The following is a 13,264-nucleotide window of genomic DNA, read 5'->3' on the forward strand; positions in this document are numbered from 1 at the left end:
CTCTACTGGAGCCTGACACCCAACTCAATGTCTACCAGGAGACGCAGGTGTCGTCCAAACATAAGGAAGGGGCATAACCTGTAGCACTGTGAATAGTGTTATTATAAGCGTGGACTAATTCGGGTAAATACTCAGGCCAACGGTTCTGTTTGTCAATTTCGAGAGTCCGAAGCATCCCTAACAGGGTCTGATTAAACCGCTCTGCACTTCCATTACCAACAGGGTGGTATGGAGTAGTCCGACTCTTTGTTACACCATAAGTGTCACATAACTGCTTCATCATTACCGACTCAAAATTTGGTCCTTGATCTGAATGAAAACGTGCAGGGCAACCAAAAGGTTGAATAATCTGTGTCCAGAGCGCCTTAACAGTAGTCTCAGCTGTCTGATCTCGCGTAGGAACTGCCCAAGCAAAACGGGTAAACAAAATCCGTGGCCACCAGAATATTCGGGTGTGTATCAGTGTACCGACCTAGAGACAGAAAATCTAAACCCACCACCTCCAGGGGATAAGACACTGAAATAGGTCTTAACAGGGCTTGAGGCTGAACTCTCTCGTTGCAGGCGGCACACCCTTGCTGGAACTGACGCACTTCCCCCTCCATCCCTGGCCAGAAAAACTGCTGACAGATCCGTGAAAGAGTCCTCTCCATTCCAGCATGGCCTACAGCTTCATGTACACTCCTCCACACTTCTCTGCTCCTAGAACTGGGACACAATCTGATGTCTCGTCTCATGAGTCTGTGAATCAAACACCTTATGGCACAAGATGTTATTCTGCACACATAACCTCTTCCACTGCTGCAACAGTCGCTGACTTAGTAAGGAGAGTGTTTGACGCTCCAGTCCTCCAGGCAATACATGCGTCTCCACATACCTTTTAACAGCCTGTATATCCGAGTCAGCAGCTTGTGCCTTCTCCCACTCACTCCTGGTCTGCTCTTCTCCATCTCCTTCAGGTTCGAGCTCAATCGTTGCTGCCACTGGGATCATGTCCATGTCTGCTAGGCTGGGGTCACCTGTGGTTGAAGGGTCAACTGGATATCTGGACAAAACATCAGCATTCACATTGCTCTTGCCAGAACGATACTTAATATCGAAGTCGGAGGCAAGCTGTGCAACCCAACGCTGTCCCACTGCACCCAGTCGAGCTGTCTGTAGGTGGGCAAGAGGGTTATTATCGGTGTACACAGTAAACTTTGCCCCGGTCAGGTACCCCTTAAATTTCTCTGCGACTGCCCACTTAAGGGCCAACAGTTCCAATTTAAATGAGCTGTAGTTGGCATCATTACGCTCGGTTGGATGTAAACTCCGGCTTGCGTAAGCTATGACACGCTCTCGCCCTCCCTGGACCTGGGCCAAAACAGCTCCCAACCCTTGGTTACTCGCATCTGTATACACAACAAATGGAAGAGAATAATCAGCATAAGCCAATATGGGTGCTTGAGTTAAAGCAGTTTTGAGTTCAGTGAAAGATGCTTGGCATTCAGGGGACCACTGCACCTTCTGGGCTTCAGATTTCCTACTGGCTGGGATCCCAGTAAGCAGCTGGTTCAACGGCCGTGCCACCTTAGCAAACCCAGGCACAAATTGTCGGTAGTAGCCTGCTAGTCCCAAAAAAAAGCTCGTATCTGTCTTATAGTGGCAGGGACAGGCCAGTCCAGTACAGCTGAGATCTTATCTGGATCCGGTCTCACGCCCGTCGCATCCACGATGTGGCCCAGAAACTTCACCTCAGTCTGTAGCAACTTACACTTGTCCAGCCTCAGCCCATATTGCCCCAGCTTCTCCAACACCTTATCCAGATGGGAGGTAAATCAGGAGAGTACAAGATGATATCGTCCAAGTACACCAACGCATAGTCGGATAGTGGCCCACTTAAACACCGCTGCATCAACCGTTGGAACGTGGCTGGTGCATTACACAGGCCAAAGGGCATCCGTTCAAACTCGTAGAGTCCCAGCGGTGTCGTAAAAGCCGTCTTCTCTCGGTCCACAGGATCCATCTCCACCTGCCAATAGCCACTCGCCAGGTCGAGCGTCGAAAACCACTCTGCTTGGGTCAAATTGGTCAGGGTCTCCTCGATCCTGGGTAGAGGAAAAGCATCTTTATGGGTCACTGCGTTCAGTTTCCTATAATCAACACAAAACCTCCAACTGCCGTCCTTCTTTCTTACCAACACTATGGGCGCCGCCCATGGGCTACAACTCTCCCTGATGACACCCGTTTCCAACATACCCGAGAGTAGCGCCTTCATCTCCTTATACATGGTCGGGGGCAAAGGACGATACCGCTCTCGGACAAGGGTCACCTCACCGGTGTGTATTTGGTGCTGCACTGGACTCGTGCACCCAAAATCCTGGTCATGCTATGCAAACACATGCTTCCATTTCCCCAGGAGCGCATGCAGCTCCTCTTGTTGCTGCTCCGACAAATCTGGTCGATCCACAAGGCTGCTCACCTCCTCCGGGAGTTCCTGCTCCCACTGCTGTATTCACCAGGCCCACTTCTACACAATCATCCCTCAGCGAAAGGTTCAGGCCCTGCGGTCCATGTACATCCACCTCCTCGACATAATACAGCTGGCCCAGCGTCTGGTATCAGCCTATGGTCAGACAATACGGATGAGGGTTACAAATTCTTATCGGGATCCTACCGTCTCTCACTGTCGTCAACGTGCGCGCCACTCCAAAGCTGCTGTTCTCAGCCAGTCCTTCTACGAGGGCACAATGAGTCTTATCCTTGAGGCCCCTCGGAATCCGGGCCCATACTAGCAGCTCACTCTTGGGGGGGGAACTTTAACTGCACGTCGACTTGCCGATCGCACACAGCCCAGCAGGCCATCTTCCGTCGAGGTTGCTGCAATGCGGCGGCAGGTAGCAAACGCATCCCTCCAAACTTGGTGGCTCTGCAGCTCCTGAAACAGGGAACCAGACTTCTCGGGATGTTTAAAAAGCATATTCCAGCACGAGGCCACAACGTTCATTCCAATAACCAGTGGGTGTGTACAATGTTCATCTTTTGCAATCACAACTCCCCTTCCAGGTATCATCATCCCCTCAACTTCCAAATCCACCACAGCATAACTCCCATAAGGCAGTTCGAGTCCATTGGCTGCATGCAGTTTAAAAAAAAAAACTTAGGCCCTCCAGCACAAGTTATCTGGGAAAAATGTCGCTCAAAGAGGCTTTGTTGCATCAGGGTGACTTGAGATCCCGTATCTAACAGCCCCACCAGCTCAACTCCTTCAATTTTAACAGTCATTGTCGGGCAGTTTCCAATAAATGCATCAGTGGCCCTATCTCTCTCCCAAACACGCTCAACCCCTGCCCCCCGGACCTCAGCAGCAGGGATAGTTAGTTTAAAGTCGGCGGTGGAGGCATCGCTTGTCTACAGAACCTAGCGATGTGGCCTGCCTGCCTGCACCGGCGGCAGATGGGCCTACCTTGTTCGTCCCAGCGATTTATAACATCCAGCTGCCGCTGTCGTTCTCTCCTCGGTGGCACCGGAGGTGGCCTTTCCCTGCTGGTAGGCTGGAGGAGTGGTTTCATCTCTCTCAACAAATCTTGCGTCAATCCAGACACCTGCGCTCTCACATCATCCATTATTTCCTGCTTCAAAGTCTCCTTCCAATTAGCATCCTGAGTTAAAGCAGACACACAGGGTTTATTCACAGACGCACAGGTTACCTCTGGCTTGGAATTCCCGCACTCCGAGTCGAGCAGGAGTGCCTCCTGACGAATGGTGGCAAAGGTTTCATCTGGGTTATGACGAGCATATACTTTAAGCGCTTGGGCCAAAGTTCCATCCTGTAACCCCAACAACAGTTGATCCCTCAGGGCGGCATCAGAGGGGGCGCTATCAGGATCGTGCCGCTGCAGCCTGCAATGTAGCTCTCTCAACCTTAATATATAAGAAGGCACGGTTTCATCTTGTTTCTGTACACAGCTAAAAAATTGAGATCTCAGCACCGGCGCCGGGGTCCTATCCCCATATAGCGTGTCCAAATACAAAAAGATTTTACGAGTGTGGTCCCTCTCATCACAATCTAAAACACTAAGCTGGCGTTTAGCTTCCCCGGCTAATGCTTCCAAGACAATCTCAACCTTCCTAGCTTCGACTAGTTCCTGTGTGCCCAGTAAACCCTGAATTTGCTCTTTCCACTCACTGTATTTCACCTCATCACTGGGCCCTTTAAACCTTGGCAACCAAGGGGCCCCAGGATACACCGGCATCATCATTCTGGCCTCTCTGTTCAGTCACTGCAGGTGCTGTGAAAACCCGATCCTGCTGACCGCCAAAAATCTGTCACCCGCCGAGTGGGTTTCTTTTGGATTTAACAGGGAAAATGACCAGATTATTAATATTGTTAAGGTTTTGCACTAGGTTCTTAACGATCGGGTGGAGCACCTTGTCAGCAACAGTAATATACAAAGGGCGAGAAAACCAGATGCCGGTGGCAAACAATCATTTAATTACAAGATGAATTTCTTCTCATACAGTACAGGTTAAACTCCTACGTTACACTCCTCGGGCCTGCAGCCAGCAGGGGAAACAATCCAACGTCACCTCAGTCCTTCATTAAAATCCGCTTAAAAGGTAAAATCCCTCATTAAAATCCACCGTCTGAATCGTCTCGGGGGCCGTGGGACGCGGGGCACTCAATTCGGCCGTCACGGGATCCGTCCAACTTCCTCCTAAGCCTGGCTCGTGTCCAGGGGGAAAACAACCTAGAAGACACAGATCCACTGCCAGTGCGGAAGTCTCTTTCTCTCAAAGCCACAACCACGATAACGTGCACACACCAAAACGCTACTACAGAGTCCCCAAAGGATACTCACCCGCCAGGCAGAGTTTAATTGCCCTGCCGCTGCGAGTATGTCATGTCGTAGCACTATGGCTTTCTCTCTCTGCGTCACTGTCTGCCTCTGTCCTCCGCGTCGTCCCTCTCCGCTGGGCCACCCTCTGCAGTGTTTATCCCAGAACGCTCTCCTTGTTGTCCTCCATTGACTCCTAAATAGTTCTCTCCATAGATATATACAAACACTAGATGGCTCATGAGCGCTGTCAGCCTATGGGGAGCAACGTCGCCACATGGCGGCCATCTTGGGACAGGGCTGCTCGATCACTCATAACATTAAAGTCAATGGAGCATGGATTTTAAAATCACTGTAGATTGCTCAATTTTCAACCGATTTTACAACAGCTTGGTTTGTTATAAACGTCAGAGATGTACTTGTTTTACTGCTTACATAAGAATAATTAAAACCATTGAATTCATATAATAATGAACACAGATATCAGCTTTTTTCAGCATAAATGGATGTAAATGTAATTTTAATATTTAGCATTGCACTTTTTTATTACTATCAGCTTTCTAATGCACAGATAAAAACAAAGCTCAACCAAAATCAATGCACAACAAAAAGAGATGATGTCTTTTCTTTTCATGAACCTGGTGCCTACATTACCCACAATGCATTTCGACTGCAGGCTAACTAATCCAGGCATAGATGTATACAAACAATAAGTCTAAGGTCTCAATCAAAGTCTCTTAACAAGCAAATAAATACAACCACAACCACAAAGAATGTAATTTCGCCTAAAGATTAGGTTCTCAAAAAACGTTGGTCTCAGGAAAACCTAATAATTGAAAATCAGATTGTGAGTAACACCATCTTCAATGTGAGTAGCCAGGCAGAAAAGACACACAACTATGCCGCATTTTTCAAAACGAAAAACTGCGATTTCGGAATTGAGCCTGAATCATAGCCACGTTAATAAGGTTTGTAATAAACTAAACCGTTTGTAAATCAATCAAGAATTGAGCGAGTTATGAGTGTTAAAGTGAGGAAATCATCCACCTTACCATTGACTACAGTACAGTGCGCCAGAGCAGTCCCCTGTCCTAAGATGGCCGCCAAGTGACGACGCCGCCGACTCCGTCTCGAGACATCTAGCGTTTGTATATATCTATGGTTCTCTCCACCAGCCGCCGGCACCTCCAGCCCCGCTACCATTGGCTCCTGTGGAAGGAAGGGAGAACCCAAACAGGTGCAGCCTATTGCCTCATCAGAGGCGTTTACGGGTAGTGGGAAACTCAAACTCAATAGAAAATTCTGATAATAATAATAAAGAAAACATGCAATATAATCAAAACACCAACAATATAAATCCCAAAACATGCAATGAATACAGAAAAGAAAAATATCAAAACAGACAATAAACTCAGTCCCCACTACCCCCGTAACATGCCGCATTTGTTTATTAGTTGTGGATGATCAGAAATCACGGCAACATAGAATGTGGCCATTTAACATAGATGTACCCACAAACAAAATGACCTTGCGCTGAGCACAGGTGTGTTATACATGAGTACGTTATGTATGGATACTGAATTGGGTGACCTAAATATGTTGCAGGCGGCAGGAACTGATGGGACTAGGAAAGACCCCCACAATTTAATGAATTGTTCCTTGTATCATTTCCGACGAACAACTCCCAATAAGTCTGCAGCTGTCAATTTGTAGTAGGATTGCAATTATGTGATCGTCAGCAGGCAGCTGACATAGCATTCACTTGTAGTCATAGTTACAGTGATGCCGTGCCACTATCTCACAATGATACAGAAATCTTTAGCAAATCTGTGGATCCAGACTATAATCCACATTACTACCAAAATCTAATGACTTGGTCCTTGTGTCATTTCTAAACTTCCCTGAAAATTTCATCCAAATCCGTTTGTCCGTTTTTGACTAATGTTGTGAACAGACAGACAGATAAACAGATGGACAAATGTGCACTGATCACATAACTCCACTACATTCCTTGGCATTGATCTTACAAAATGAAAATGACAACTGTTTACAAAAAAAAATTTAATTCACTTTGTGGCAGTAGCTTAATTTGACTTAACATTTACTGACCACTAATATCATAGCCAGCAGATTAGTGTACAATATTATTCAGCAAAAACACAAATCAGTACAGGTAGGTTTTTACTGTACCTCAAAAACAATGCAAAAGGTATAAGGGCAGTGCATACTGTAGGGTATTATTAGTGTCAAAAATCCAAATATTTATTTCACAGTCTCCAAAAGTTGTATTGGAGTAATTCAGCTATACATGTTTGACCCGAAACCCAATTCTAAAGGACAATAATGGTATGGATAGTCCCACACTGAAAGTTTACAGGGTCACACAGCAAATGTTTGAACAATTTTTTGAAATCAGACTGCATCATGCACATAAATAGAAACTTCATAGATCCTCTTTTTAATTGCAGACATGCGCTACAAGATTTGAAAACAATTGCACATTACACACTAAGATTATTGTGCCAAATGGAGCAGTCAGATTGCAGTGCTCTACCCCACGTAATCTCATGGGGAAGCAGATGTAAATAGCATGGAGATTCAGGAGCAACAACTTGTAATGCTAAAAATACTTTGCAGTGAGAGAATACAAGAGCAGAAAACTGAAGCAGTCTGGATGACAAAGCTGTTGGGGAGGTGCACCCACCATGGTTTGTTTACTCTTCAGGAAGAACTGGAGGTGATTTTTTTAACTGTCAGATTTTATATCCGTGGCTTGTATTAGCCTCAAGGCTTGAATATTTAGTATTGCGTGGCAACAGTGTCTCCTGTGCTAGCAGTATAATCATAACCTGCCCGATAAATATCAAACATGCCTACCATTAAATACATGGCTTTTGTTAGATTTTGTTAGAACCGTCAAGACATAAAAAAGAAAAGCAAGATAGGTCAAATAATCAATCCACAGCCATGAAATCACAAGAAAAAAACTGACATAGTAGACACCCAATGTTTGTATAAAGAACAGAAAATCACATATTCAAAATAATTTTTTCTTCCTCGTCGTTTTCAGCTGAAAACAAAATTATTTTAGTCTCTTCTTAACTGTAAATATAACTCTTAGTTTAACTTGATCAAAAGGTCCAAATTTAGCTTATAGCTGTTTCTTGTAAGGTGATCATTAAGAGGGATCGAGCATTGCAATTGCAAAAAGCTAACATTAGCATGGATTAGCAACTCTGTTACTGTGATTAGAGTAGGGTTAGCAAACAGCAAATAAAACGTAATAAAAATGGTACAATTGATGTGTAAGGTGAGCCAATCAATCCTGTGCTAGTGTACTGCCTGTTACTGATGAATATGTAGCAGAAAATTAAAGAAGGTTTACTTTTCCAAGATTTTGAAGCCCAAATGTCCTGCAATTCTTGAATGACTCTGAACCTAATGAAAGCATCAGTAAGCATTCTCGCGTTTTGACTGTAATTCTGCAGGTGTAAAGGATGAAAGAAATTCTGTTGACTGTGAGTGAATCCTGGTGGCAGAAGCAGTGCAGGCAGTCATGTGGGATTGAATATTAAATAATTTTAACCAAAAAGGGCAGAGACCCCGCCACCCCTCTGTTTGCAAACAGTGTTTGACATCGCAACCCTCTCCAATTAAAGGCTGCCGTGATGCTCACACTTGTGAGCTTGTGATAGTAACATTTAGCCTTCTTCTTTACATCTGCAGGTAGCATGAGCTCCTTCGGAAACATGGCGCGCTGAGGATATTTCTCCTTCTGCCCTTCTAAACCTTGTTCATGTTATCTTTCGTCTGTGTGACAGCTCATCTCAGTTGCAGGGCCCCAGGGTGTAGGAGAGAAGGCAGGTGGGGGGCACTCCAGATGGTCTCTTCATTAAAAGCTTCTGTACCACAGGGCTCTCCTTCCTGCTATAACCCAGCCGAGCCTATCAGCGCTCGCAATTAGACTGAGTTAATAGTGCATAGCAAATAAGAATTGTTTATACTAGTTTATTACAAGCCTTAATAGTTTTTACTGCGCCCCATCACAAGGAAATTAGATTGCCTTTGCTAGCTTCCGAGGTCGAAAAGCTTTCAGGATAGAAGTAGTTTTCAGGGTCATTTGGTGAGCTGTTGGCGGTGCCATTGGTCCATTATGGAGCACAGTGAGACTGAAGGCTCATGCAGTTGAAGAAGGTGGGAGTACAGTGCTAAGAATAACTGATGGTGCATGACTGCATGCTTGATGACTGCAGGAGTCACTGAATGATACTTGGGTGTGTATGAATTGTAAAACCCTAACGTGGTCAAGACTGATTTTCAAGTGTGTTTCAACAGAATTATAGGGAAGAAAATGTACTTTCAAACACACTCAAAATCAGCCCTGTCTATGATGTTGGTAGGTTCGGGCTGTCTACCATATGTTGAAATTAGGTATGTAATTTAGTGACATTAACCGTGAATGTTGGGTGATGTATGGTTTGACTCACAGTCTGAATTTCAATTTGTCCTACAGGCATTGAAGTCGGGGCTCTGTCAAGCCAATCAAGTTTTTCCCCACCAAACTGGAAAAATCATTTCTTGGCTTTGTCCATGGGGCCTTTAAAATAAACAGGAAAATTGACAAATACAAATAGTTACAAACGAGAGAGAGTTGGAAGATTACTGTCGTCAAAAATACTGAATTACTGAATGCTTTAGTAATACAATTTGTCTTGATTAAGACTAAGGTGCCCAAACCACAGAAAAATGCAAATGTGTGTTCAGATACTGTTGGCAGTATAGTATCCATTGCTTCAACTCTCCTTCATCTCTATCTGTCTCTCCTCAGTGAAGATGGCAGAGCTTCTTGCCATAAAGAGTGAGCTGACAGTGATCAAGGTTCAGATTGATGGCCTGTTGGACTGCGTAGACAAGATGGACAGACAGCGGAAGGACTGTTCAGGTAGAGACAGCAAACAGCTGGACAGCTTCCTGTCCCTTAATACTGTTTATTGTCTGTATGTTCACTTATTACTGGTATGGGGTTTCTGTCAACCCTGCTAAAACCACCTGTCCTACTTTAGGCCCATTACCATGCCCTAGTTTCAGAGTTTGACTGATCTGAGGTTCAATTGCCCAAAGATAATACGATCATTTTAAGTGTTTCTCAATACTGAGAATATTAAGAAATAAGAATGTATTTCAGACATTAGAAATGATATTTTAGGAATAAATATTGTAGAAAAAAAGACATAAACATGTTTGCATGTGTTTGTTGTTAGCTACAGAACAGTTATAGTTGCTGGTACAGTCTCATAATACTGTACTATGATTGTAAGACTGATTGACTTTACAGTAAAAAAAAAAAACAGGAAAAGAAATTGCCTCATCTTCCACATGGCTTATCTGCAGATATTGGCTTTTCACCTGGGACCTAGAAGCTGTACCATTACTCTTTATCTGCATTATTAGATACAATTCATATTGTCTGCAGTTTGAAATGCATCATTTGACACACATCACAAATCTGATTCATCTTACAGACAGAATTAGTCAAGGTATAGTAGCTGGGAAGTGGCAATTTGAGGAGCAAATGTAATACAATTGCGGACTTTCTGGAGAACCAGATGTAGGCATCCATTGAAGCAAGTTTGAAACCGAGAGTCTCAGTTTATGGCCCACACCGTGGGGATGCCTTTCACATGTCTGCTGGAAACACACCCTGCTACCTCAAGTCATACCAAATGCTCGCTTAATGCAAACAAAAGGCAAATGACACATGGCTAACTTTACTTTAAGTACAAACAGAACAGTAATTGCACTTGCAAACCTTACTGCTTACTAAACTGTCCCTGGTAATAAATCACTGCTCATAAATCAAAAGTTCCAAAAGACCAACTAAGTCTGAATTAAGGAGTCGGAGAGCAATAAATTATTGAAGCAATAATTTCCAAAATCGCCACCATCACATTTATAGCCACAAATTTTCTGACTAGGGCCAGAATGACTCATGTTTAGTATTTCCAATAATTTCTAGCCAATTTGGTCAAGGGATTTTTCAATGCATCAAACATTTCATTTCAGCTGGTAAAATCAATGGTCACCAACTAAAACATTACTTTTGATTTTCAGGTCAAAAGATCACTTAGACGTCTAGGTTGTGAGTGGGCTAAATTTCTTTAAAAATGTACATGCTTGGATTATTTTAACAGCACTGCCAATTAAAGTCTACTGGCCCATTTTTTTCCCACTTTTTTACAGAGCTAGTTGTAGCCCATGAGGTAGTCCTTTAGACCTGCATCTTTTAGTCTAATCAATTCATTGAATTTTAGTAAGTAGTGTATTTAAACTACTGTTCAAAAGTTTGGGGTCACCCGGACAATTTCATGTTTTCCATGAAAAATCACATTTTTAGTCATGTGCTAACATAATTGAACAAGGGTTTTCTAATCATCAATTAGCTTTTCAGCACCATTAGCTAACACAATGTACCATGAGAACACAGGATTGATGGTTGCTGGAAATGGGCCTCTGTACCTCTATCCTCTATGTGGATATTCCATTTAAAATAAGCCGTTTCCAGCTAGAATAGTCATATCTATCTATCTGTCTATCTGTCTGTCTGTATATATATATATATATATATATATATATGTATATACATACATGACTCTTGTCCATTTCATTGGAAGTGTTTGACACTGACAGGCATCCCAGCTTTATTAAATAACAATGTCAGCCACGCACGTCAATCTGATACAGCTTTAAGCTTGCAGAGAACAAATGAAGTCTAAACTCAGCTTTATTACTGTGATCTGTGGGGGGACTGGCAGTGTGGCATTTAGTGATGCAAAGAGACTCGTGGTGTTTACCATCAGATGTGTGCTACTATCATACTGCATCTGTGAGTAATGGTTCAGTGGCAGAACTGCCACCAGTGGAGTGTGAATTATGACAGTGAGGTAAACAGCGATAAACACCGGCTTCATAACCTTTCATAAGCTCCCTTTCAGCGATCAGGAGTTATCTTGCCGTCACTCAGCTCTCCGTCTGCGTGTATGTAGGTTTTATTTTTCGTTCTTGCAGGAAGAAAATTTCCTCCTGTGGATAAATAGATTAGGAAATTATCCAAGGTGACATGTACTCTTCAGTTTTTTAGGTTATTTCAAATGTTTTCTGGCATAAAAATAAGAAAACTTTTCTTTCCCTCTGTGGCAAGGTGTTACAGTGTCTACAGCTATATATAAACAAGTGCTGGCCGATGACCCCAACATTCTCACATAATACATATCTAAAACCCTTTGCACCAAAATCAAAATACATGTCGTCTTTTAGGTTGCATGCAGACTCAGTTTCATTGGCAAAAGCAGATGGAGGTCTGCACTGATTTTAATCATTATTTTAACAGCACTGAAAGACCTTTGATTTTGACCAAGTTTAGTCACATCTCGACACTGTCCGGCTTTGAAGAAAGCTGCTGCAGGATAAACAAAGGTCGAATGAACTACATGGAATTAAATCAGGTTACTGGTATATTCACCAACAACCAGCAGCACAGATAAAAGACAAGGGGAATCTCTATGACTGTGTTGTTTTACAGTTTTTGTCAGTCGCTTTGGTACATTTCTCAAATCATCCTGGACATTTGCGAAACAGTAAGTGCATTTCTCAAAACGGTTTGTACAAATAGCAACACAGCATTACAGCAGGATTACCTGCAAAAGCCAGTCTCTTGCTCAAAATCCTGAGTTCATCTCTCAAAAGTAAATATCTATGGCATCAGAATGACAAGTCCTTGTGTAATTGTGTGTGGATAAGACAGTTAAATTGTTTAGTCATGTTGTCATTATAACAGTGTACTTTGGAGTGATGTTCTGATGTAAACTCTGGCTAAAGTTTTGATGACAGTCATTGTAAAATGTAAGTTCCAGATTAGTGTATGTGGGAGATTGATCACAAGAGACTGGACAAGACTCACATTTACGCTTTTACTGTTTGTATTGTAATTTGTTGACAGACCATGCCATTGTGATCCAGAAAGGAAAACAGCGCAACATAGCACAAAGAAAAAAACAAAAATGCAAAAGTAGAAGTGTGAACATCTCCTTAGGGAAAACTGTGCATGCAGTGATGTAGGAAGTACAGTGCAGTCTTCCTACACCTCCTGATGTTCCTTTCTGTTCGGCCACAAATTCTCATCTACGTAAAAAATATCTTCTCTTGCATCTTTGAGTGGTTTCAGAAAACCCTAAACCTTCACACATTTCCCTTCGTTAGAGAAAGTTAAGATTCACCTGGACAGGACAGATTTAGAAAAAAAGTATAATGGAAATGTATAGAAATATCCTTGGCATTTTTTGACAGCTTGTTCAATCATTTTGCATGCAAAGAATTATGCGATGAACTAATGCCTAAATGTTGTCGGGGGTATTCAACAGAGACCCATTATAATACATTTTGATCAACAT

At 43.1% G+C, this 13,264-nt stretch overlaps 1 protein-coding gene across 6 annotated transcripts in view; it reads left to right on the top strand.

Moving 5' to 3' along the window:
* Positions 1 to 13,264, top strand: part of LOC110959664 (RNA-binding Raly-like protein) — a 99,108-nt gene that overhangs the window by 60,142 nt on the left and 25,702 nt on the right. For all 6 annotated transcript variants that reach the window (XR_007943792.1, XR_007943793.1, XM_051952246.1 and 3 more), the window contains one exon: positions 9,646 to 9,759. Coding sequence is in view for 4 of the 6 variants with exons in the window: in XM_051952246.1 (XP_051808206.1) it covers positions 9,646 to 9,759 (114 nt within the window). In the remaining 2 variants the exon portion in view is untranslated. The remainder of the gene's footprint in view (positions 1 to 9,645; positions 9,760 to 13,264) is intronic.

Source organism: Acanthochromis polyacanthus, chromosome 8 (assembly GCF_021347895.1).
Source record: "Acanthochromis polyacanthus isolate Apoly-LR-REF ecotype Palm Island chromosome 8, KAUST_Apoly_ChrSc, whole genome shotgun sequence".
Taxonomy (NCBI): Eukaryota; Metazoa; Chordata; class Actinopteri; family Pomacentridae; genus Acanthochromis; species Acanthochromis polyacanthus.